General features: G+C 47.6%; 1 protein-coding gene and 1 long non-coding RNA gene across 3 annotated transcripts; one reads left to right on the forward strand and one right to left on the reverse strand.

The window, feature by feature from the left end:
- Positions 1–73: 73 nt before the first annotated feature.
- CFAP100 (cilia and flagella associated protein 100) lies at positions 74–14111 on the reverse strand. 2 transcript variants are annotated; one of them, XM_056338689.1, is made up of 15 exons: positions 14005–14111; positions 11763–11972; positions 11275–11375; positions 9708–9897; positions 8999–9066; positions 8180–8343; positions 7528–7608; positions 6792–6964; positions 6557–6713; positions 5022–5070; positions 4335–4492; positions 3378–3513; positions 2698–2900; positions 1086–1179; positions 74–508 (listed from the first exon to the last, which is right to left on the reverse strand). In XM_056338689.1, exons 2-15 carry the CDS (start codon positions 11866–11868, stop codon positions 395–397), a joined length of 1794 nt encoding a protein of 597 aa, XP_056194664.1. In that variant the 5' UTR covers positions 11869–11972; positions 14005–14111; the 3' UTR covers positions 74–394. The 2 variants fall into 2 exon arrangements, with proteins under 2 accessions (XP_056194664.1, XP_056194663.1); XM_056338688.1 differs by having other exon boundaries at positions 6557–6964.
- Positions 14112–16537: 2426 nt separating this feature from the next.
- LOC130148702 (uncharacterized) lies at positions 16538–25723 on the forward strand. Its single transcript, XR_008821625.1, has 4 exons — positions 16538–16983; positions 17325–18795; positions 22588–22689; positions 25204–25723. It is a non-coding gene; the product is annotated as an uncharacterized LOC130148702 (long non-coding RNA).
- The last annotated feature ends 75 nt before the right edge of the window (positions 25724–25798 follow it).

Raw genomic sequence — 25798 nt, forward strand, 5'->3', positions numbered from 1 at the left:
TTTTCGTAGTCCTTCATCAGATTTGTGATTATGGTATGTCTGCAGGTGCCTGGTTTAGTTGTGCATTGTTACCCAGGACTGCGATAGATCTCCCTAGTCAGGTTTGTAGGGGTAGTGATACTTGCATCAAAAACTGAATGAGAAAAACATCGTTGCTAGCAGGAGCCTTAGAAGCAAAATAAGAGAATTTTAATTTATTTTCTTAGGCAAAAGACCAATGAGGGGGGAAAAGGGGTTGCCTGACACAGCAACTTTCCCTGGGATCTTAGGGTAGGAGAAGGGAATTTCATGGTACCGTGGGTTCATCAACTGAACAAAGATGAATGGAACGTAGATCTATGAAAAACTTTTTAGAGCAGCATCAGCCCTACATGCTGTGGTTAAGTCTGTGCTGTCAAGTGAAATAATACAAGTGTTCTTCCTTCTCCTTATCCATTTCTTCTTGGCTGTGGTTTTTCTCCTCTTTTGTGGCAGGGGGGTTGGAACGAGGCCCCAGCCTCCTGTTGCTCTACAGAGGAAGAAGAGGCACGTGCATCAGTGCGGTGCTGGGTGGCGTGTCTGAACCATGCAGCCAGGGCTGCTGGGTGCCGGCGAGCCTCCTGCCAGGAGCCCTGCTCCGGGGGGGCCAAAGCTCCGTTTGGCGTAATGCAGGGTGTGCCAAAAAAGGTATGGTTTGATGGTATGGCCGAGCTGATCTAGGGCCTTGCTGCTGGTGGTGGGAGTGTCTTGCTGCTGCTGCCCAGTTCCTCGTTTGCTGTTTTTCATGCTTTTTTTAATACCGCTGGGTTAACAAGTGGAAATGAGCTTACTGAGGAAACTGGCAAGTAATGGGAAGGACCATGCGGTCAAGATGGAAGGATGGGGGATGATGGAGGGACACTGAGCTGCCGTAACCTGCAGTATAACTGACCTCCCAGCAGTTGCTCAAGTTGCATCAGTCTTGTAAACTGGGCTACACCTGAGTACGGGTGCCACCCCCACCCAGCTATGCAGGGCCCCTGGTAACACTCTTCCCTTAAAAACTTGATGTTCAAGTACCCCCAGCCTCTCTGCAGCAGGCTGTTGAGATGAATTACTGCACTTACCTTCTTTTTAATAGTTGCCTGTGATCTGTCCAGAATCCTTTGCAATTTTTCCTCCTGATGCTGCTTCTGTTGCCTCAGCTTTTCCTCTCTGAGCCTTTTGAAGGGAGCAAATAAAGGATGGGTTAAATGCAGTGTGCCGCTACACTGATTATGCTTTTGGCACACAGCATCAACGTCTAAAGTTGCATCTTCCACCTAACACTACCAGAGCACAGGGATTTGGGTATAGCTGATGCTGGATTTTGTTGCTGTGAAGGTGGTAGGAGGGAAACACTCTCACTGGAGTGAGGGGTGGAGAAAACATGTCAACCTTTGCAAATGGAGATGTCAGACAGTTGTTCACTGTTCCAGAGACGCTCTGTACCACCTTCGGCAGGTGACTTATGCTCTACAGCTGACCAGGATGCTCACCACTTTGTGGGTGAATGATGCTTGTGTCTAAGTTCTCACCAGTGCAACCAAGCCTGTCAATACACAGATGTGAGTAGGAGGGTTTCGCATCCATGGAGCTGTGCTTCACCTAAGTGGGCACAGTAGAGGTCAGTACTGTTAAATGGCTCCCATTTCCTATGGAAATGAAGTGCTGGAACAGAAATGGGCTCAAGCTATGGAACGTTGCAGCAGAGAGGAAATTAATTCTTAACCTTGTGATCTTCAGGAAAATTGTAAATTCTCTTTGAAGGTGTTTTTTTCAGTTGGTTGGTTTTGCTTTTTATTTGGGAGGGGCAGATTCCTTCCCCCTCTGTCCCAGAGTAGAATAGATGTGTGTCTTATTTCATTTTTTAAGTTGAGTGCAAAACTGTTCACAGGACATTAGGAAAAAGCATCACACCCTTTCTACTACAAAGGTGAAGAAAGATGAAGAGAAAGAGTAAGTGGGAAGGAAATGTCACTGTTCTGGCTTTAAATCCTCACCCTATTTTATTCTTCTTTTTTTTTTTATCTGCTGGATCTGATTCACTGGAGGATAGGCCAGATACAGCTGTCCAGCTGCACCTTTGCTATTTGGAAGGGGAAATTTCATGTGTGTAGCTGAGCCAAAAGGAATGTGTGTCATCTTGGAATTGTGTTAATTGACTACTATTTAATTTAATAATACAACTTGGGAATTTTGTAGAAGAACCATTTGAAAGCTGGTGTTGTTGACAAATGCCCTTATGTACTTCTTGAAGCCTGACAAAATACCAGGGCATGTCAGATTTGAGTGTGTTAACTAACTACAGAGGAGAGATTTTGTAATTAATCAGTTAAATATTGTTACTGCAAATTGTCATCTTACAAATGATTATTTGCACCATTGAATCTGGTTTTGTTTGTGGTTTTGTTTTTGGATTTTTTATTATTATTATTCCAGATTTTGCCCTTTTCTAATGTAGCTTTCGGGTCTTTCCCAATGCAGCTGTGGGCTGCTGCTCACTGATGGGGAGATGCAAGTACTGTGAATGCGAAACTTTTACAGAGGTAAAATGGAATGGATAGGTCACATGGGTTTCAATCTACTGTTACATTTTCACAGGTTGGTCTGACAAATTTAGCTTTTTCAGCAGCTTTGCTTTTGCCTGTCAACGTTTAAAAATAGAGGCCCCATTTCCAGAAGAGGGTCTTGTCTTACCTTATCCTCCATTCCTTTTTTTTGGCTTTCTGAGCCTGTTCTAACTTTTCTGGTGGGATTTTCTCCAGGTTGTCCAGTAAATCATAGAGCTGTTTTTCTATCACCATTAGCATCTGCAGTGTCTGCAGGTTTGCCTCGCTTTCTCCAGTGCAGTGGCAATAGACTTCCAGCACCTTCTTGTTCAGGCTTGTGAGTATTTGGTCCTAGACATGAGAGGAGATATGGTGAGAGGCATGGCTGGGTTCTGCCCAGAAGAACCACAACAATCCTACAAAATCAGTGGAGATCAGTACACTTTAATTCCCTCCACAAGACCAAATTGCTTCTCTTCCAGCCTGCTTGGTACCAGTGTCTGGGATAGATGGCTGCACTGCACCAGTCTGCTGCTGGTCTCACCTTCCTGGCTTTGCTGTGGCCTGGGACAGGTTGCAGCTTGCCTGGTTGCCTCAGCGAGCCCTGGTCCCACCTCATACCAGCTGCATGGAGCAGATGCATTTGCCCCAGTTTGCTGCCCCAGCGGTGCTCCAAACCTGCCCTTGCTCCAGCTCCATTGCTGAGACATAGTGCTGGTCCCTCCCAAGTGCAACCCACTGTTTGCATTTTTCCCAGGATGGGTATGGCTGTGGAGAGGAACCATTGCTAAGCATGCTGACCCCCCTTGCCTTGATCTCAGGAGGTACCTGGACATCAGTTTCAGATTCTCGTGGGTAAAAGAGGCGAACTTTGAGCTCCAGCTCTGCTATTTTCTCTTCTTCCTTGGTGATGGAGGATTTGAGGGCAGCTACCTGCTGTTTCAGCTCTGCTAACTTCTTCTCCCTAGGCCAGAAAGGAAAGGAGGTATTTCAAAAGGGCATCTGTGGAGCGCACGACTCCTTTGCTGCTCTCTGGCCTGGGACCATCCCTGCTGCCGGCAGATGGAGGTCACACCATGCCATTTCTGGGGAACTTGGACCCACAGCTCTGGGAGCAGAGGGAACTGGGGATTTTTCTGGTATAATAGTGACTGTGCTGGTGGTGGGGGGGAGGGAGATGTAGCACAGCTAAACATGGAAGATTTTTTTAATAAGATAGTTGGAGAAGTAGATTACCTTTAAAAACTTTCGCAAGGGGATAAGCTACACTTCAAATGGGAATACGTGTGTCTGCCTGTCATTGAAATACTATATTGCAATTACACTTGGGTTCCCTGCTGGTTTCCTCTAGGAAGGGTTTGCACTGAGTTGAAATAGGTGCTAGTCTGGATCACTCCAGCACCTGCCTTCTTTCTTCCTTTGATCTTTCTTTATGAGAATGACACAGTATTTCAGGCTTATGTCCCCTCCAGGATGCTAAATGCATTAGTTCCCCAGCCTGTGCCTTGAGGACGAAGGAACTAGTCCCAAGCTGAAGTCCTTTTTCCTAAATTACATAGATGGGACACTTCCCTAGGAGCTCCCAAGATGCCGAGTTCGATGGGCTGCAGCTGGGCTCTAAGGTATGAGACAGAGGCTCTTTGCTGTGTGCTGTGTGAACAGCATTACTCGTGGTCTGCAGCATGCAGCCTGATGGTGAGGTGCTAGTGTGGGGAAAAGGGGTCACCTGCGTTTGAAAGCTGGGGCATAGGGACCCCTTCCCACCACTTGTGGGATCACGCTTACGTGCTTTCATGTGTGGTGATGAAAGTGTGTTGGATCTTGTCCAAACTTTCCTCAATCTCCTTGGAATTTTGGATGAAAGACAAGTTCTCTTCCTCCATCTCCGCGAAAATAGACAGCAGTTGTTGGGGATCAGTAAAATACAGCTCAGGCCCCTGGAGCTGAAAACACATGCAGTGAGGTTTTGTTCTCCTCTAGCTTCTGTTCCATTGAACTACATGGAAGCTGGTGTGACCCAGTCCTGGCTGTTCAATTGCTCTCCCATGAGCAGATGTCTCCCACCTCCTGCCATGTGCACATCTTTACTCAGCCTCAGTAGCTCACACCCAAACCAAGTTGCGTTTTGGGGAGTAAACAGCGGTGTAAACAATTGTGAGTGGGAAAACTTCAATTTCAGACGTAGTAACTTCACGAATTTCAAAATCTCCCATTATATGATGTCATACCTGGCTGGGGGATGGCAAGCTTTGAGAAGATAGTACATTTTTTGGAAAGTTAAACTAAGTTGTTTACAATACATGTTGCTAAAACATGAACGTTTACGAATTTATAAACATGCATTTATAATTAGTGGCTACAGTAACTCCTCAGTACCAAAATGAATGGTTAGAAGGTTAGAGAAATTAGTAACATCAATAAATGACACGGGACAAACAGAAAGTGTAATTATATCAACACAAGACTCCTGACCTCATCTTCATCTGAGCAGGTTTCGCTTTCTGCATCCTCCAGTGGACTTCTGAAAAAGCAATTTGTGTGTCAGGCCCTTAGAGAAATGACAGCTCCAAGGAGACCTTGCTACTGAGCTGTGAACACTGTTGTCGTTTGCTGTTGGCCCCTGAACAGTCCCTTGCATATTCACACGTTTGGTGCCCGTGGCCGTGGGCTACGTGGGGGTCAGTAGGAGCCGGGGGTCACACAAACATGCAGTGTGGGGGCTGTGTTTGCCCCCAAGCAAGCTGCCCCTTGAGCTGCTCTGGGCTCTGCTGGCCAGCGGCGTGGGGACATGACATGTGAGCCCTAAACAAGGGTGTTCATCCAAATGGCTTTAAACTCGATGGGAGGCTTTGGCTCTTGGGCCATGAGAAGGCAGAGGTAAAAGCCTTATTAAAAAGGCTCAGGCAGCAGCACAGCAAGTGTAGAGAAAGCCTTGTGCTCTGTGTAGGACATGGTATTGCCCCCAGATGACATGGTGTAGCCACCACGAGAGTCTGCAGTTTTTACCTGCCCTGGGAGAAAGACTGTTGAGTGCTTCTTGCTCTGCGCAGCCCGTACCATTACCCAGCAGTGCAGCCTTTTCCTTCCTTGCCAGCCCCAGGGACAAGCCAGCACAAGAGCTGGAAGGGCAAGGCAAGAGGTGCCTGACAGATATTGGCAGCAGAACCTGCTCATCACCTTCACTTGCACCTGTCACCCTGTGCCACGGAGGGGGGAAAACCCCTCCATTTGTATCATCTTAGTGCCAGCCACACTCATGTCTGCATTGTCCCTGCCACGTGGCAGCAGCCCAGTAACTGCAGTGGCTTCATGAGGGGTGGCACGGGGCAGCCCTGCATGGGAGAACCTGGCACCTGCAATGCTCCAAGGCAGAGGAGATGGCCCTGCAAGCAATGGCTTACTTCAGACTCTATTGATAGCCATCAGGAGACTCACCAGATCCTCACGCTTTGCTCTTCCAAGCCATTGCTCATGCTCCTGCCTGCCTCTCCTCTTCTCAGGCTGGCCCTGCCTGCATTACAGCAGTGGCCACCTGCATCCCAGCACCCACCGCCTGAAGGCTCTTACTGAGGGTAGATGCTCAATGCAATGTGGTCTACAGCGACCTTGGACTTTCTTTAATCACAGAGCAGCAGGGAGCTATCTGCGTGGCAGCTGTGACCCACAGTGGGAACCAGCATCTTAGCCACAAATAGGCCACACAGAAACTTTGCTCCAGGACATGCGCCCGAGGTCTACAGTTCCTCCTGGGGTTACCTCAAGGCCCAGGTTCTGTGGGCCAGGCTCTCAGCAGAGGATTTGAGGATGGAGCTCTGTTGGAGTGGGTACGTAGGTACTGACTTGCACACCTGATGGCTTTCTGCTGGTATTTTGATTTGTTCCAGTAAGACCAGAGCTCAGTATGCTCACAGCGAAGGTGGTGAGGAGGTTTCCGCTGTACTGGCTCCCAGTCAGGTGGGTGCTTTCTACACTACTTAAGTCTGTTGTTTGCAGTGTCTTGTACTTACAGTTTCCTTGTCAGTAGAGGCTTCAGGAAATTTCTGTGCTGTGGCTTGATCTCAGGTAACGACCTGAAATCCAGACTTTCTGAAGACAGCAGGGAACTTGGCACATCTATGTAACTAGCGCTATGGAGAGCGGCAGCATTTGTCCTGGCTGTCAGACCTGGAGGCAAGAAGAGATGTACACCGAGACGGGGGGACCATCCCAGTGAGGAGGGGGCAGCCCTTCCCTGGCACTCACCCTGCTCTGCGGTGGTGGGAGGCAAGGTGCTTTCTTCAGTAGCTTTGGATGCTGCCTTCAAATCCTTTTCCTTTGTTCTGTGTTTCTCCTGCCACTCCTTTGGAGACAGCTGATAGAGGAAGTCCCTGTACGTCCTGTATTCCTGCAGGGTATTCTTCAACTTGGCAATATCACTGGGTTTGAGAGAAGTGGACAAAGTTTGTTAGCAGGGAGGAGAGCCCCTGTTTGAACAAGTTCTTTCTAACTCTTGATATTCAGTTTCACCCAGAGAAGGGACAAGAGGGCACATGTCTCCTGGGACATGCAAAGACAAGTGGGAACCTGCCCCTGTGGTTCTTCACATGGAAGCTGTCTGGTCACATCTCTGTGGTCAGACCCTTGTTATGGCACTGGGCTTGCTACTCTGGGAATTTTTATTTGCAAATGAATGAGAAATCTTGGAATTACAAATTATTTTTTTCATCTTTCCCCATTAAAGTGCATTACTTAGTTTTGTTTTGTTTTTAACCTGAGACTAGGCATTTAATTTTGGAATATTCATAATTTCAAAAATATCATTAACAACTAGTTGAGTTGGTTTAAACAGCATCTGGAAAACAAAAGCTGAAACATTTTGAGTCTTAAAATTGAACATTTTTAGAAATCTTTTTCCCTGATTGCCGTTTTCCCCAAGGGCTGAAGGTATAGCACGGTAGGGGCTGTTAAAGGCTCGACAGCAATAGTGTGCAACCGTTACCTTTGGAGGTTCTCTATTTGGGAAGTGATCATTTGGATCTCTCTTATTTTCTTTGTCTTTGTTGTGGTTTCTTTTTCGTTTCTAGGGAAAAATCCATAAACATAAGCTATAAAACAATTTAGCAGTAAGTGTGTAGTGGATTGAGGTGCATATAAAACGGAGAGAAAGGTGTGTGTGGGAGCACTAGAAATCTCTCTTGTAGATGTATCCCAGGTGAGCCTGGCTCCTGCCTGAAGGCAAGGACAGTAGGGGGTCCCAGCCACGCTTCCAGGTTAAGGCCTCCCTAATTTGGCTGCTGATGAGCATCAGTTGCTGCTCTGCCCTTGTAATACCTTTTGGTGCTCAACTCGCTCCCCTGAGGGAATTGTTCCGGCTGTGAGGGGCTGGGCAGAAGCATCTCCCTCTCGTAAGGGTGATGTGAGAAGGGAAGCGGTGGGGTCAGCAGCAGGTTCCTTGTTGCAGCCAAATCAAGGGCTTTTGCAGTGAGGGGATTCCCCAGCTATTCTCCTTCCTCTCTTTCACTGAATGTGTGGGGAGAAACTGCCACCGGGGCTGTAACTCTGGGCAAACTCAGGCACAGAACATCTGCTAGCCAAAACCCCCGGGGGTCAAGCAAAAGAGCTCAACGGGTGGTTCCTTCAATTCCCATTACATTTTCAGGGCTTGAACAGAGTTTTTATGGTTCTCCTTCAGGAACTCGTCAAACATGGCAGCATCCTTCTCCAGGTAGTATTCAGCCTTTTCCAGTTTTCTTTCCTCGTCCTTTGCTATGTCCTCCATCCTTTGAATCTCATCCCGCTTTATTGCTATGGCATACTGAAACAAACCCAAAAGGCAACATGGTCACGTCGGTTGGTTGGTTTTAAAGCTGTGTTGGTTTAGCTTTGTTCTTGGTTACCTTATTACCTTATAGCTGTGGGCGGAGAGGGTAAGGATTTCAAACCGAGGTATGTGTCTTAGTGCAAACTAGGTACATAGAGGCCAGGAGACATTTCAGAAGTGACATAGCAAAGAAGCAGTGAAATCAAAGACAGAATCCAGAAGTCCCACCACTGCATTAACTCTGGCTAGCAAAGACTCATTCAGTCGTGTTACAGCACAAGAATAGAGGTGAATAACGAGGATGCTCCAGCACAGCTCCCTTATTTTGAGTCCAGAATGGCTCCCGGCTAGAATTTATGTATAGGGCACCAGGAGCCAAAAGATCGGTATGTCTGTGCATCTCACAAATTAAACAGCTGTACGGCTGCTGCTGGATGGTGCGAATAACCTGTGTTCCTTCCTTTCTGGGCTGGGGATTGCTGGGCTATGGACTGTCAATGTCTTTAACATAGTGCTTGGACAATCAGTTTATGAGGTCTGGTTGGTATCACCTCTAGGCAATGGATCTCAGGGGGAAAAAACCCAAAACAGAGCAACACAGGGAAGAGTAGTTAAATGAATATAAAGCAACATTCTTAAAGCCAAGTACCTCTAGTAAAAATATCTCTCTTCTGTCATTTATGTAGTCACGGAAGGTCTCCTTTTCTAATGGGTACTCTGAAACAGGATATAAAGTTGATCAGACTAGAGGGGAAATATGGCCAAGGCAAAACAGAGTGAATATATAGGCTGCCATGAGCATAAATGTGATTAGCATTGGAGCCAGCAGTACTGATTATTTTATTATAGTTTTGACCTTGTTTAGGATCAATTTCATATGGGCTTTCATGGAGTAAAACCAGGTAGAATGGAGTGGAGAATCTGGTCCTTACAAAGGTCAATGTCCTCTAGACATTAATGGCAAAGCTACTCCTCATGTCAGAGGCAAAACATTTAGACCCACACCCGCTAAAATCCAACTTTAAGGTCAGCTTAGTAGAAATGTCCACATGACACAAGATTCTGCAAACTCTCAGCTGACTCCCAGCTGATCCCAAGAGCTCCCAGCTCCACTTCATGCGGATGGTGGAACCCAGGCTACTGCGGTGGGGGTGGCGCGTGCTCCCTGTGTAAATGCATGAGGTGGAAATGACCCAGCCACCCAGAGGCTGGCAAGATGCAGCAGGGAACTGTTGTGTCTGCAGGAGCTCGCCGACATCAGCTAGAGCTACCTGCTACTCCCATTCCCTCTTTGGTTTTTGCTTTAGGCTCTTACTCAACTGAGCAGCACCACTACAAAGACAGTAACTCTTCCTTACCTTTATTAAAGGCCATCTTCCACGAAAGACTCTGCTGAAGAGTTTTCAGTCTCTCTTCATTTGTTACTTGTTTTCTGACCTCCTCTTCCTCCTTTTGCAGAGCTTTCCTGAACCCTTTTTGCTTTGCTTTTATTTTAGTGGAGTAAGTAATTTTCTCATGGATTTTCCTGGTCTTCATCCTTTCACGTTCCTATGAGAAGTCAGTTATGTGGACAGCTTGGTTATGTGCTTTTTTTGCTGTGTTTTTTTAAGACGTGATTTGTTATTCAGAGTCTAGAAATTTGCAGGCTACTGATACCCTGCTGATGCATGTTTGTCTGGTTTATCTGACTAACCCCAATGATACTTTCTCTTGAGGCAACTGAAACAATTTCTTAGCATTTGTTCTCGTTAGTTTGTTGATTTGTATTCTGCATCCGGCCACCAGCTGTGCCAGTTTGTACCTACTCAGTGTCCTCATTTTTTCCTTCCTGGATTATTCCTGGGAGAGAATGCAAATTTTCAGACATTCGTCCTTCAAGTAAAAGGGAGCAACAGGACAGCCCATGCTCAGTACCAACTCAGTCCAGCTTCCACAAAAGTGTGTAAACCTTCAAGGTCAGATCGAAGGGATCTATTCAAACCCACTCCAGAGCTTTCTGGAGAGTAGCAGGTTGTTCATGCTCAATGCTTTCACATGGGCTGAAGTGTCATTCGTTGCCCTCTGCACAGTTTGAGCTTCAGTTAGGCTGAGGACATTACTCAGCAGACATCCTTAGTGCACTCCTTCCTAAGTCCTTCCCCATACTTCCATAGTGACCTTCAACCCAAGTGAAAACCAGACTACATCAGTCATCATTGTGAGGTGAGGAGGTTTGCTTAAGCTTGTTTGGAGCCCTCCTTTTGTGATTTAGAAGCAAAGATCTCTTGCTTTCACACTACTGCCTGGCTTCTGCAACCACATGCAACAATCAGTCCTCTCAGAGATGTGACAACCTCCCCATGACTTCCCAGCCCCTTTGGATTACATGCCCTAAGGGAAGTCCACTGCAGAAATAAGGAGAGGGGGACATTCCTGAGAACTAGTTCCTCAGTCTGGTGGGTTGTAATTCCCTATCTTATAGAGAGAAACTGAAGGCATGAAACTCATGTCATCCTTTTTCCTAGGCATCCGTTTCATTGGTCACATCGAACGTTGGAACACAGCTCCTCAAACAGAAAGCCAAACCTTTTGAAGTGGAAAGCAAGAGATCTTACACCAAAGCTTTATGTAGAAATCGGTGCTAACAGCACTGGCAGGTATATTCTCCAGGAACAGGAATGAGTGGTCAATCTACCCTGAACTAAATAAACAAAGACAATATCCAGATTTTGCACTAGCAACCAGCAAGCCCGTGCTCAGATCTGCTCTTGGTAAAGTTAATCGCTTGTCATGGATTTTGGTGGACTTGACGCTGATCTGGGGGAACTTGAGCTGAACTTGGCAGCTATCATTTCTCTTGTGCACTGAATTTTAGTATTATATTCGTTGGTTGCCTCCCCTAGTGAACTGCTTGTGTATACATTGGCCTAAAGCATGTATACATACCGCCTTAACCTTTCTTCTTTCCTCCTCCCTTATCGAGCGAATATCTGGAGGGATTGTAAATGGATTTTTCATTGAGTTTTCTTCATCCTCTTCTGGGCTTTCTGCAAAGAAGAAAAAACAAAAAAAAAAAAAAAAAGGATGAGGGTGTAGAAGACACAAGGCAGAATATGAGGACCCGTTGCAAAGGGACTCTGATCTGCTGCGTCATGCCTGAAGGGTGGGCAGCTGTGCTCACAGCTGCAGATGTCTGACAACACTGAATCAAGAGCGGGGAGCTGGATTTGGTTTATAAGAAGCCAGTGATATAACTGAGACCTCTGTATTGTTTATGTCACTTGATCGTATCTGCTGATCAGCTCAGGATTTCAGCTGGGGATTTAGTAAGTCTGGAGCTGTTTTACCTGCCTCATCTGATCATGGGCCGAAAAGTCTGAATACAGACCTCTTTGACCTAACAACAAAAGGCTGCTGGAGCGTTGTGACCTTACCTGACAGCACAAGCTGGGTTTGCGTTCCAGATTTGGAAGAGAGACTTCTAGGTGTTGACTCTCTATGTGGAGATGGCATCTTTGATCCTGGCCCAGGGAAGACCATAGACAAGTCAATCAGCTGGGATCTGTCAGTCACTGATGCAGTAGGTTTTACAGCAGTGATGGGCCTCAGGGCTTGCTGGATCTTAACCACTGAGCCTTTTGGGTCTGTAGGAATTAACAAAAAGCTTCAGTAAGCTGGAAAATATTTGTGTTCTGACCCCATATTCGAGATGTTCAACCCTGGCTCGTGTGAAAGCTGTCTAAAACACAGTCATCCTTACACACACACTGATTGGGAAAGCAAAGACAAAAGTTTGGAGATGACAAGCAACTCAGCTCCCTTGCTTCTTGTTCCACCCACATCTCCAGTCCTGATCCACACCCATACTTTTTCATCCTCTTATTGCTGGTTCACAAGCAATATTTTTACTCCCTAAAGCTCTTACCAGCAATTACTTCAGCACTGTGGGTTTCTCGCAATAAGGCTGAAGGATTGTTTAACAGCACAGACTTGCTGTAGGGAACTCCACTGTTTAATTTTAGGCTGGCAAACTAAACAGCGTTTAGTTGAAAGTTAGGGGTTTGGTTTCTTTGAATCAAGACTCTTTTTGTAGTCTTTGCTATGGGTCCTAGGGGAAAAGGCATAATTGTAATGATCTCACTTACAAAGAACAGATAGAGCATTGTTAAAGTTATCGTTTAATCAACAAAGGCAGCAAGCTGGGTCCGGTGAGGTATTAGTTCAATTGACGCAGTTCTGCTGCTGGGACCATTCCTGATTTGCACTGGTATGAGACACAGCAGAAAATATCCTCTTCCGCTTGCACTAGTTTTAAGGCTATTTTAGAGCATCATTTTTTTACTCTGAACAGCCTCCAGTTTTAATGTATTTTGAGCTAAACTCATCTGGCCTAATTTCCACATACGTCTTTGGTGCTTTGTGTTTCCTATTGGCTGCACTCCTGCAGCTGCCCAATTAGTATCTTATTCTTTGGAGGCATCAAACTTTCACTGTTGATGAGACACAGAGGCTGAGGTAGAATTTAGGCTGTTTGAATACATCCCAAATGTTTTCTCTTTCATTTTCAGTTCTTGAAGTACCTTTTCCAAAAGCCTCTTTGACTGGTTGCTTAGATTTCACACCTCTCTGAACTCTGTGTAACTTAATGGCATATTTTTCTCAAGGGGTCCCTCATCTACATCCTGGAACAACATAACCCCTGATGATGATGTGGGTTTTGGAGCAAACCCCATCAGGGCAGGGATAGGAAGGCAGTCAAACACCTGCAGTGTTCAGTTGAATACATTTTGTGAAATATGCAGAGCACTAGCAGCAAAGATCCAGCGGTTCAGCCCTCTTAGCGCACACCTTGACTTCTGTAACCTAAACCAGTTCTCGTAAAAGTTGTCTTGTTCATGTGATTCGTTTAAATTCCTGCTATGGGGAATGGGGCTGAAAAGCAGGACCAGGCAGAGGATACTGGCATGTGGAAAATAATTGTCACGGCAACCCTCTGAGATAAAAGTGCTTTATAGTACAATTTTAAGGAAGTATAGGAATCTGTTTCTAAAATTAACTTATAAATATTCATTTTCTAAGGTATTATTTCTTTGAGGTTGTTGGGATTTTTTTTTTAATAGATTGTTTGCACATCACTTTAGAAATAATGCCTAAATCTAGAGAAGTGCTAGTTGGGCTAATTGTAATTATTAAGCTCAATAATGCAAATAAAAATTGCTTTGTTGCTAGAATCATTTGGCACATCTTTCACCGCCTCTTGACATTTTAATAATTCAGCAGCTACATCCTAACGGCCAGTAGCATGTGAATCGGTCGATAAGGCGTTCATGGGTTTAATTTACCGAGAGGTTTGTTAGTGCTTTTCGCTACCCTCGGGCAGCTGCGCAGGAAAGGATGTGGCGGAGTGAGCAGGCAGAGCGGCGGAGTTACACAGCCAAAGAAACCGGCTTTGTACGCCCGGGGCACTGGCGCCGTGATGCTCCCCGGGACCCCCCAGCCCAAGCGCGGACCCCCCGGGCACCCGGAGTGTGTGTGTGGGGGGGGACGGGACGGGACAGCGGGGGTGACTCCCCGGCGACACACGCAGCGGCTCCGCTGGCCGGGCGAGGCACAGCGTCTGATGGCGAAAGCGGAGCCGGAGCGGCTCGTTATGCCCTCACCCCTTGGCTGGCTCACCAGGAGAGCTCCGGCGGGCTCCTCTGCGGGGGCTGCGGGCCCCTGGGGCCGGGGCCGTGCTCAGCCGCGTCCGTGGTGCAGCTCGGCCCAACTGCGGGCTCGGCCCGGCTCTTGTTTGCGCTGCCATGGAAACCCGCGGTCCCGCTGCCGGGCGGAGCCGGGCGGGAGGGCGGGGGGAGGGATGGAGTAGGGAGGGAGGATGGAGGGGGGAGGGATGGAGAGAGGGAGGATAGAGGAAGGGATAGATGGAGGAGAGAGGGAGGGATGGAGGAGGGAGGGAGGGTGGAGGGATGGAGAGAGGGAGTGATGGAGGGAGGGAGGATAGAAGGAGTGATGAAGGATGGAGGAGGGAGGGAGGATGGAGGATAGAAGGAGGGAGGATGGAGGGAGGGATGGAGGAGGGAGGGCTGGAGGGATGGAGGAATGGGGGGATGGAGGGATGCATCACTCCCTTCTGCCCTTAGCCCTGGGTCCCCTGCGGCCGGGACGAGCCCTGATGGAGTGGGGCTGAGCCAGGCGGGTCCTCCCAGTGTCTGGCCGTCCCGGGGAGGCTTTGCAAAATCCCCTGCCTGGCTGTGGAGCAGGCACACCGGTGGGTGTCCTGAACCAGCTGCTTGCTGGAGTTCAGGCATTGGGATGAAAAAGAAAGAAAACTATGGTGTGAGAGGTCTCCATGGCCTGCTGGATTCTATTTGTTATTTCAGTCCACTTCAGGCAACCAACAAATGTAATACCAAAATTCAGTGCAGGAGAGAAGTAATAGGTCTGGGAATCGGGTATTCAACCCCATCTCTGCAAGCAAAGCGGTGGGTTGAGGAAATGGGAGTTGGAGCCCCTCATCATGGAAATGACCATAATTTGTCATTTCATAGCCTCTGCCTTGGTCTTTCTGCTGGTAAAGTCTGAACAGTTACAGTCTGGAGACTATGTGTAGTATGGGTGAATGAACTGTCACTTACCGGAGGTTCCCCAAGTCAACTGTGCTATGGAAACCCAAATATGACCTTCCAAAATAAAAAGTACCAAAGATAGTTTGCTAAAATATCAGCTGAAAAGAGTAATGTTTTTTAATGCAGGAAAAGATCCTTAAATCCCCACATTTACTCTTTCCTGTTTCTGAGAAGATCAAACCAGTTCCAAACGGATCATATTTTTCTCTAGACTCTTTAGACTCTCTATTAATAAAATTTCAGCTTTCTGAAATAGCAGTTTCTTTCCTTTACTGATAGGTTTCCAAATAGCTTTCTCCATCTGAATAACTCGTGTAATAAATAGCATGATTTTCTGTAAGTGCAAACTCCCATTTGATTGTTATAGTTCTTTTCTGTAGTTGCTGATTATCAAGAGACTGGATTGAGGCAACAGAGGGAAAATGCTTATACAGAAAGAAATTTCTCTTTATTCTGCACATGAATGCTTTGATTTTTAGCAGTGATGCAGAAAACCATAGTGCTATCTTTAGCATGTTTTGGGAAATTTCCCAAACGTATTGGGGAGTATGTATAAAAAATGAGACTACAGAATAATTTCTATTACCAAAAAAATAATTCAGGAATAAATTGTGCTTAAGATGTATTTTTCTAAAGGCACAATATCAAATGGTCTTTGTTCATAAATACCAGTTTTTTACAGAATTGCAAATTTGCTGCAGTGGTAACACCACAGAAATAGATTACAGAAAACTAAGACTTTTGAACAGCAATGGCTCTGTCTGGCATAATCCCTGTATCAATGAATGATACATTTTTATTATATCCGTTGCTCTGTTATGTGCCATCCTTGCTAAACACTTACTTTCCTGAACCGGAACAGAGCTTATTTAAAAGCAGAGATCTATTTTGTGAATTCTTGGAAATGTGCAAGCTCTTCATAGCTTTGGCTCATTGTTCACGTCCCATACGTGCCATAAGCCACTTAGGCATTGCATTTCCTTGAGGGCAAGCAAGTTTTTAAGGCCAGAAGGACATCTGGGGTGTAGTCTTAGCCACTATTAACTTGGTTAATGAATGAGATAAAGAGCACATGCAACAGCATGGGAAAATCTGCCTGGTGGCCCAGTCTGTGCAGCTGGCCTGTGCTGCAGCTCCTTAGGGATTTCTGGATTGTGTAATGTTGCTTCAGGGCACCACATTTTTGGGCCTCATTAAACATCTGGATGGTGCTTTCTTGGTGCACAGCTGGGAAGGACGGGCAGTTTGCATGGTAAAAACGGCAGGTTGCTGCTTACATTTCGAGCAGGATGTCTGCAGATGCAGGGACTTGTAGGGGGTGGTTTTGTTAGGAGACAGGATTGGGATTTCAGGGTACCGTTATTTCTTTGCTCCCTTCATTCCTTTCTTTAAGGGCTTACTTGTCTTCTCCACTGTTTGGTCACCCAGTTTGTGATGTGAAGGGGTTACTTGTCTTCTCCATTCAGTCACCCCATTTGTGATGTGTGGATGCTGATCCCTACCACAGAGGTGCTGCGAGGGTTAATTAGTGCTGGCAAAACATTTTGAAATGGCTGATTGAGAAATGCTGCCAGAGATGAAAGCTGAATAAGTATCTAGATAAATAAATATTCCTTTGTAGTCTTATCATTACGGGAAACTCCCTGTGTACCCAGGATGCTGCACAGGTCACTGAGCAGTCATCTCCCCATTGCCCAGAGGCTTCTCAAGGGGACTCATTTATTTAAGTATTTCAGTTTCTGGGATGTGAGCCACAATATGTACCACAAAAAGAGAAAAGCCTGGCAGTTACCAGCAAACACCACAGAAATACCAAATGGATTGGCAGTTTTTTCTTTCTCTTGAACTCTTGTTCCTCTGTTTCTCGGTGAATTGTACGGCTGCAGAAGCCAGAGCATCCCAGGAGGGAGAAGGGGAAGTCAGAGCCTATTCCCAGGCTTAGACACAAGGAAGGAGGAGGGATCCTCAAGCAAGTGTCCACAGGGCACCACCTACAAGAGCTCTGCTGAAGGCTTCAGAACGGTCCCTGGTGAGCTGTCAAAAGTTTTTCTGCTGGTGGGTCTCTTTGGGTCACTGTTCTCCTGCCTTTCTCTTGCCTGGGGGGAAGCAGCTTCAAGATGGTTATGGAGATCCCCTGGGGAATACATGGCTGCTCGCATACTTCTTGCAAGGTCTATGCATGTTGCTGAGCTCCGTAGAGAGGCTAAAAGGGGGAGAAACAGTGACCGTGTGGTTCTCCTCCGTCTGTACTCTGTCCACAGTACAAATCCCTACATTAGAACCACAGCTCAATGAAAAATGCCAAAAGAAACAGTACTAGAGACCATACCCATCCCCTCTGATCCCAGCATATCTCTTGTTTCCCTGCAGATCTGCCTTCCCGGCTCCAGATGGTCACAAAGACCAGGCTGAATGGCCACAGGCGTTGACAGCTGCATGTGCACAGCAAATCCAGGGCCTCGCGACAGCAACAGGGATGTCTCCTGTCTCCTTAGGTTATATGGCACAAGGAAATGCTGGCCTGGCAGAAAAAAGGATTAGTAGGGCTTGGGATGGAGCCACCCCGAAGAGGGGCGAGCAGATGGTGGAGAAGGTAAGGAGGAGACCTCCTGTGACCAGCAACGCTGTGATACCCAAGTGCTGTGGTCCCATGGGATCTAACCGCTGGCACTGCTGTTTACCCCCTGCTCCCTCCAGCTGAAGCTTGCTTATAGGAAAGAACGTATCTCAATGCGAAGTTTTCCAGCTGGAAGAATGTGTCCCGTAACCTTTGCACGGCCAGAGCAGCCACGAGATGGCAGCAACCTTGTACTGCTCGGGCTGGGGATCTGGCTCGGTGACCCACATGTCCCACCCCATCCCATGCTTTTCCGTGCCTCTTTCACCTTGTAGGTGAGGACTCCAGGCTTGGAGAGCACCAAGACACACTGGCCCATCCTCTGGGTTGAAGAAGTGTCCCCAGAAGGGGGCTGTGCAAGACGCCCCGTGAGCTCAGCTCTCATCTTTGCAAGCAGGCTGGTGGAGCGGGACTCACCCAGGTCTTCGTGTCCTACCAGGGATCCCCAGACCCCACTGCGTGCCTGGGCTCTCTCATCCAAAATGTATTTGTGGTACTCTTTCAACTGATCTGATCTCAATCTAGTGAATGAAAGCTGCTGAAATCTCTGAAGGGCCACGTGGAAATGACAGGACAGCCCCTGTCATCTATCCTTTTACTGTGGGCCAGCATGGGTGCTGTGAAAGGACGAGGAGCAGCAAGTGCACAGTGATTTGTGTGTAACATTCGCTCTTGCTGAGAACGCAGACTCTTTCCTGCTGAGAAGAGAAAATGTTCTGCAGTTTTAATTTCAGGATTCTTGCCAGCTCTGGGCCAGTTTCTTCAGCAATGCAAAGCTTATTCTGGTGTGTGCTGTGGTGGCGAGGAGTTTTTCTTGTAGTGACTGTCAGCAGTGCTGTCCTCAGACAACTGCACACAGATGAGCTCTGCGCTTTGCTCTAGCTCCTGAGCTAACGCAGCCAACACCATGAAGAGTCAGTTGACTCGGGCTCCCTGACTTCTGGATCAGTCCTTGTGGGGATGTAGCGGAGCCTGAGGCAAATGCAGCAGAAGGTGGCAGAATCACAGAATAATACCGTTTGGGAGGGACCTCTGGAGGTCTCTAGTCCAGCCTCCAGCTCAAAGCAGGGCTAACTCCAAAGTTGCATCAGGCTGCTCAATGCCTTGCCCAGCTGTTTTGAAAACCTCTAAGGATGGAGATTTCATAAACTCTCCAGACGATGGAGGATGAGATCTGGGAGGCTGAGCTTGGGCTCAGTGGGGTGACCCCACTGGTTTGCTCTGGTAAGTATATAAATAAATTATGTGGTTGCAATTTCAAGGCCAGTTCTGAATAATCATTTAGTCCTGATCCCAAACTGAAAACGTGTAACTAGTTCCAGACTTCCCTCAGAGCTCAGTACTTTGGGGACCTAGGAATTTGCACTTGGCCCATTGTAAAGAGAGCCACAAAGCTGCACCCAAGGAGACTTTCCTAACCAGGGCTATAAATCCAGGCTATTCACAGGGACAAATGACCCAGGAACCTGAGGTTGCAACTTCATGATTTTGCATTAAGCTCTTAAGGCACAGTTCCAGCCTTTTTCCTGGCCCTGGCTTTGTGGCAAAACTAGAGCTGCTGTGACTGCATGGGAACTGATCCAGCTAAAAAATACCCTGCCTGAGGAAAAGATCCTTTTCATCACCATCACCGGGATGGCTTGAGGAAGGATGGGGAAAGGTGAAATTGCCCCTTTCAGTGGCAACCTCTGCTTTGATGATCTTAGGGAGGTAATGGAGTTGCAGCTTTGTGGTGGTGAAACAGGCTGATCCTGCAAGCCCTGCACACAAATTCCCTTCAACAGGCAGGGGTGTATGGAGCAGTCCAAAAAGAATTCATAAAGCACAGTTATAGGTCATGCTGATTTCTAAGAGCTGCAAGAGGAAGCACATGCTTCCCAGCTCCAAACTCTTTCTGCTCATGTGGAATGGATTAAAGATAAAAACAACCCTGCTATTCACTTTGCTCCTGAGCTGTTTCAGTCCTGTCTATATTCTTCTCCAGAGAAGCTTGTACAGGAACCATTATCTGTGATCCAAAAGTGTGGCTCATATCCCCAGGGTAGCTCATAGGATCCGCTTCCCCTTGCCAGAGGATGAGGCATCACTAGGTAACAGCTGCAATGATTCAGGAATGTTTGGTGCCAGCCTGACTGTTTTCTTGCAGGACCTGCCTATTTGCATCTCTATTTTAAGTATGGAGTACTGGTGCACACAGTGACAAAGTGACTCTGCTGAAGCTGTGCAATAGGTCTTTGGTGGGATGAGCCCCAAATTCACGTGTCGTGTCTGTTTAGCTGGAGTCATGGACAGCATGAACATGCTCCTCACGCAACGGCAACTTTATTACTTGGAAATGCTAGAAAGTTTCCACATCCCATTCCTATTTCTTTGCCTGCACCTGTGTGAATGCCCGCTGTTCTCCCCACCAGGATGTCAGCAGATCCTGTAGCTTGTTTGCCACTGCAATGTCTCCTTTTAGGTAAATATTACATCTGGGGTTGCTTTCCCCGTGGCTTTCCTGCCTGGAGTTTGTACAACAGGTCAATGCCCTGCTCAGAGATAAGAGGAATACTTGCTGTGAGTGCTGTTTGCAGCTGCTGTGATATGCCACCCTTGCTCTTCCCTCATCAGCCTCATCTTTAAAGGTTTTTGAATGCTGCTTAAGTCGTGGAGGTTTTAGCAAAGTGAGGGAAGTTTAAGAAAAGCCTGTTGAGTGCTTGGACAGAGCAGAAGGGCTCGTTGATTGCAACAACTATGACTTGTAAATTATTCATCTGTGTGTAACTGAAACATGAAGATCCTCAAAGGTCTTGTTACAAGGAGTGAGGTGAAGGATCAGCGAGTTTTGAGCAAGACAGGGAGGTTAACAGGTCCTGAGGAACCCTCCTCCATCCACTTGCATCTGCTCTATGAAAATGCCTGTTTGCAGAAGCAAACTGAGTGGCCGATCAGTGAAGCAATGCACAGATATGTGTCTGGGGGCAAGGAGAGGACATCTGTAAAATATCTTCCTGTGTCAGTTTTCCCTCCTGTGGGAAACACAGATTTGAAGCCTGTTGCAGTGAAACGTATACGCAGCCTGTGGGTACGTACCAAGTATCAGTGCACAATAGGCTCTGGCCTCTGTGAAACGGAGAAGTTTCCAAAGACCGAGCGAGATCAGAATAGTCGGCTAAGCAGAAAAGGAGCCAGCACAGTTCTGCGCAGCGGTTCTATCTCCAGACAAAACTAGACTTCAACTAATTAAAAAGAGCAGATGCTAGCTGGAACATTAATTGGAACAGCCATTATCTTTTGTCTGTGCTTAAATCTGTATTTTAGCTCTCTCGTAGTAGGTTTGGAGAGAGAAAGAGTTAACCCTTCAGCTGGCTTATTATTTCGTTAGGCAGAGCATGTCCTTAGAGGAGAGCATAATGAAACATCTGTGAATAGGTTTGGATCCCTTTTTCTCAGGAGCAAATAATTCTCTGTCTAACAATGCAGGACCATCATCACGACCAGCATTCTCAACCAGCATTCTCACAGTGTTGTCAGTAAAGTGATCTTGGTCAGCTTTCAGGGGCCTTGTAAGCAGTGCTGGGCACAGGGCCAGCTGCTGTTCTTCCCTGTATGTATTGTATTAAGAGGACACCTCTTTTTTAACCTGTGCTCTTTTGTTCTCCTCAGTCTGTGTTCCTTCTCATTAGACTTGATATACGATCTACAGAAAGTGCAAAGAGCTCAGCTGACATCTGATATGCTTATAAATAGCCTGTCTGCCCTGCTGTGGTCCCATAGCTATCCCAACAGGAGCAAACACTCAATGTGCAGCACTCTTCCTGGAACTGGGATGCTATCGAAGATTTTCCTCTAAAGCATCCAAATCTGGCCTCTGCTGGAAGCTGGGTACCTGTCTGCAGGCACCACCGGTCTGTTCCAGATTGGCAGTTCCTCAGTCTGGTCCTAGGCTCCGATTCATCCCCAAGAGATCAGGCAAAGGCATTGTTTGAGTAATGAGGCTCTTCCACTGTTCCCTGCGCTTCCTGCTCCTGTCACAGGCAGAGGCTCCCTTGGCACAACTACAAGCCCTGGTCCTTTCCTACCGCTTTACTCCCACACCACACCCCAGCTCCTGTTACTTCCTTCACTCCCACACCCCCAGTTTCCTCCTTCTCCATCAGGACCAGATCCTGTTTCTTCAATGGGCTCACCAAGTCCATCATAAGCCTGGCGATCCTCGCTGGGATCTGTCCTGTGATGCTTTCCTGAACATCAGCACTCCCATCTAAATGCAAGGTGCTGCAGCTTCCAGTGGAACAAGAGCAGCAAAGACAGCAACCCCCAGTGCAAACTCCTCACTGCTTCCTCAGTATGTATCCCTTAACCCCTTTTTCTTTTGCCAACCCTCCTTGAGTGATAACTACTGCCATTTCCCACCCCTTACTTGCACTGAATGAGCCTCAGATTTGGCTCCTGAAGAGATTACAAGAGAGAGATGAATTTAGGCAGGAGATCTGTGGAAGCCTAGAGGGCTGATCAAGGTATTTCAAATTGTCCCTGACTCATTTTCTTGCAGGTCTGATGCAAGAAGTGAGTCAGATCCCTCCGACACAGTTTGACCTGACAGATGCAGCCAGCAGACACCTGAGCAGCAGTGAGCAGAGCTCACGTTGTTTTGCAAATGGAATGAAGTTCATTTAACACAGCAGGCAGCTGCCTGTATTTGCTATTAACTCAACAGCCTATCACCTGAAAAAACCCTGCAGATCACTTACCCCATCATTGCTCACAGGTGGAATTAACTCCTGAGAGACGCTAACATTGGTGGAGGTGGATGTTTCTGAGACGTGACCCTCTTTGCCAAGCCAGGGCAAGGGTCCTTTCCTGTGATGCTGAGTTCATCATGCCTGAAATGCTTACAGTCCCCAGCCCCTTTTGGGTAGCCAGGACACTGTCCCAAAACTGCTTTCCCTCCCCTGGGCTTTCTCTCTCAGCTATGCTGCCAATACTAGTGTTAATGTAACTTCACCTTATTTGGCTGCTTTCTCTTCCTAGGTGTGAGTGCCGTCATTACTAAATGACATTGGCTTCCCATGGATCCCTTCAGCCTGTGGGAAAACCCTTCCCCCTGTCTCCAGCCTGAGGCTGGTGGCTTAGGTAAGTCATTCCTGACTCAATTCTCGTGCTGAGCTCCCAGGGCCCGTCTTCCTTCTGGATGTGTCTTGTTGACTACTGACAGCCACAGGTGAATGGCTCACACACTGACTGATGTCTGAGTTTTAGACATTTAGGGGTTACGAGATGAAGTTCGTGGAAATTTGTTTCCTGATATTTACCTCCTATGTTCTGCCAGCATCTCCCCTTCTCAGCGCCCACCCCAACTTCACTGCTTTCCATGTCTGCGGTGGTCTGCTGCCCACCCTGTTTTCCCTCTCAGCCATGTTCTGGTTCAGACTCGGCTCATTTTCTTCCAAAAGGAGATAAACCTCCTACTAGAGCTTCTGCAGCCTGCCCCCACCTCTGCAGGGCAGCCCCCCCCCCCCCCATGTGTTGGGTACGGTGCTCCCCTGGGGCAGCTGTTCCCTTGCGGTCCCCTGAGAGCGGTGTTTGCAGCTGAGCTCTCTGGAGAGAGCATCAGCATTGCTGCACTTGGGCTGGGGGTAAGTCTCTCGATTGCTTCTTGAGTTGTTCTTTGTGGTTGTTAACTCCACCTGTACGCCCCAGAGATGTGAGGTGTACACCGACCCCAGACTTCTCCCTGTGGAAAATGGGGACAGCGGCGCTCAGAGCCTCCGAAGGGAGTTTCTTTCAGGCGTGACATCAATGCTCCTCTGCTGAATGCAGACTTGTGCCAGGTTAAGCCATCACACTTGAATGACTTTCCTGTTCCTGTTCCAATGCGGCTTCTAAATTAGAAACCCTACCACCTGCATATGATACGAGCAGGGATTTTGCAATGCTGGGAGGCTGAGCCAGGCATGCAGACAAGACCCGTTTCTGCTGCTGAAAGGTTCAGTTGCTTTCAGGTGCCCACTGCAATGGTTTCCCTTCTTACCCCATCTCCCCAGGGGTTGTGCAATATTGGCAAAGCCGCTGATCAGCCCCGTGTCAGAGCAGCGGGCATCCCAGCAGCAGCAGCTCTGTGGGGCGCAGGGGCCCTGGCTGGCTCAGCAGGGACTCTGCTTACTGCCTGCTCATGGCTTTTCTTCCTGTTAGCAACAGCATGTCCAGGGTAAATTACCTCTTTTTGGAACAGCTTTGCTTTGAGCTCAGATTGGCGGCCTTAGTTTAACCGTGAACCTTTTTGATGCAGCAGCAGGACACCACCCTGGTGTGGAAAACAGGCTGAAAACACTTGCCACGCTGTACCCTCTCCAGTGGCCTGCCACGCATGTGTGTGTGTTACATGAGCTAAAGTTACTGCTCCCGATTTCCCTAGACTGCACCCTGAAGCGAAAGCAATCTGGTGCCTGTCCTTCACATCCAGCCCCTTTTGCCAGTTCCTGCTTTTTAAGCTTCCCAGATAAAATCCAGTGGAGCTGGTTGAGGCTGTTCAGATCGGTGGTGGCTGTGGGAAAGGGTCTGGTAAAATAAGGGCGTTTAGATTTCTGTTATCCTTATATTTAGTTTCCTTGCTTTCTGAGTCTGGCCTATGGCTAAACCATTATCAAGGACGAGTTAAAAGACTCTTGTTTATTTTCTTGATAATTTTTCTAGCATATTGTAAATCGTTTTCTGCCTTTGACACTGTTAAATGGTGAGGCAAGGAGTTTTACCACTACAATATATTTATGTTTTGTTACAGTAGAAGTAACAGAGCCTAGTTCCTAACTGAAAGTCTCTGAAGTTGTTCTAAGTTTCCCTGTTCAAATATGCAGCATTGTTTTGGGATAAGCCCAATGAAACCTGCAGCAGTTTTCCTGATTCACCTTCCACTCCCCATACGCTGCGTTAGACCTGGGACTTTGTGCTGTGCTTATGGCGGGTCACAGCTTGACCTCTCCCCAGAAGGTAAATCCTGCAGCTCCATTAATGTACGACTGCTCAAGACAGCCCCTTGAAGCAGCCCATGTGGCTCCTCAGCAGGCACATGGACTTGAAGGCAGCCAAAGGCAGCTCCTGGCACATTCTCCTCTCGAAAGTGGGGATGAGGGAGGAGGAGGCTGCAGTAATTGAGCTGACAAAATTTTTTGTCTCCTATCTGGGTCTCAGTGGGCTCCAAAAGAGGGTTGAGAAGTTCCAAGTCCTCAGGCTGGCCCTGTCCCACGCAGAGGCTGCCTTCCAGTGCGGTTCAGGAGCCTCTGCTTGAGGTGACTTTTCCAGCATTTTTATTCCTTTTTGCACCTCTTGTTCTGGGTTGCTGAAGCTTTTCTGCTGGCTTGTGTTTTTATGAGGATTCATCTCACCCACTGGACTCTGATGGCTGGGCCACCTTCCTATCCCCTGTTTCCAGAAAACCCATGCTGCAGCTGAGCCTCACCCGGGATGCCTGGACACGGTCGGGCTCTGCCCCGGCAGGCTGCAGCTCTGCCAACAGCTCAGCTCAGCCTTTCTGGGAAAACTTCTGCAGACTCTCACGCCCTTTCTGCAAAGTCTCCATCTCTCTCGATTCTTCGATCCATCTTTGAGCCCAGTGGCCCCTCCAATGTTTGTTTTCTATTGTCTCCACAGAAATGCTAACCCTCAGCATTCTCCTTGGAGGTGACATCCCACATCTGAGTCTGGTGTTGAACCATTTGCCCCAGGCAGCCAGCTGAGCCTCCTGGGAGCCCTCGGGGCATTCACTGTCCCTGCCTGTGGCCAGCTCCCTTGGCTGTCTGGGAGCCCTTCGGCATTGTGCGCCCCGATTCCTCTCCCTCCCATCACTGTCTTGGCTTCCCCATGAACCTTCCTTGATTCTCTTACCCCAGAGAAGACTTAAACACCTCCATGCACTCATGCTGACTGATGATCCCTGGGATTTTTGTAGCCCTTATTTCTCTTGCCCAGGCCCATTTTTACTAGGCAGTGCCCAAACAAAATGGAAAAATCCAAGCACTGTCCAAACCCTCTCCTCCACCCTGTGCAAACAGCCCCACTTGTGAGGGCGGATTGCTCTTTTGTCCATCATTTTGCTGTTGTGCGGTGATGTCCCCCCTGTTCTAAAATATTTTTGCCTGACGATGAATTATTAAACAGTTTTTTGAACCCTTGCCGTTTCTGCACACTGAAGGCCTGATCCTGGTGGTGCTGAGCGATTGCTGTCAGGCACAGCTATCCCTGATTC

This window comes from Falco biarmicus, chromosome 4, assembly GCF_023638135.1.
Source record: "Falco biarmicus isolate bFalBia1 chromosome 4, bFalBia1.pri, whole genome shotgun sequence".
Lineage (NCBI taxonomy): Eukaryota > Metazoa > Chordata > Aves > Falconiformes > Falconidae > Falco > Falco biarmicus.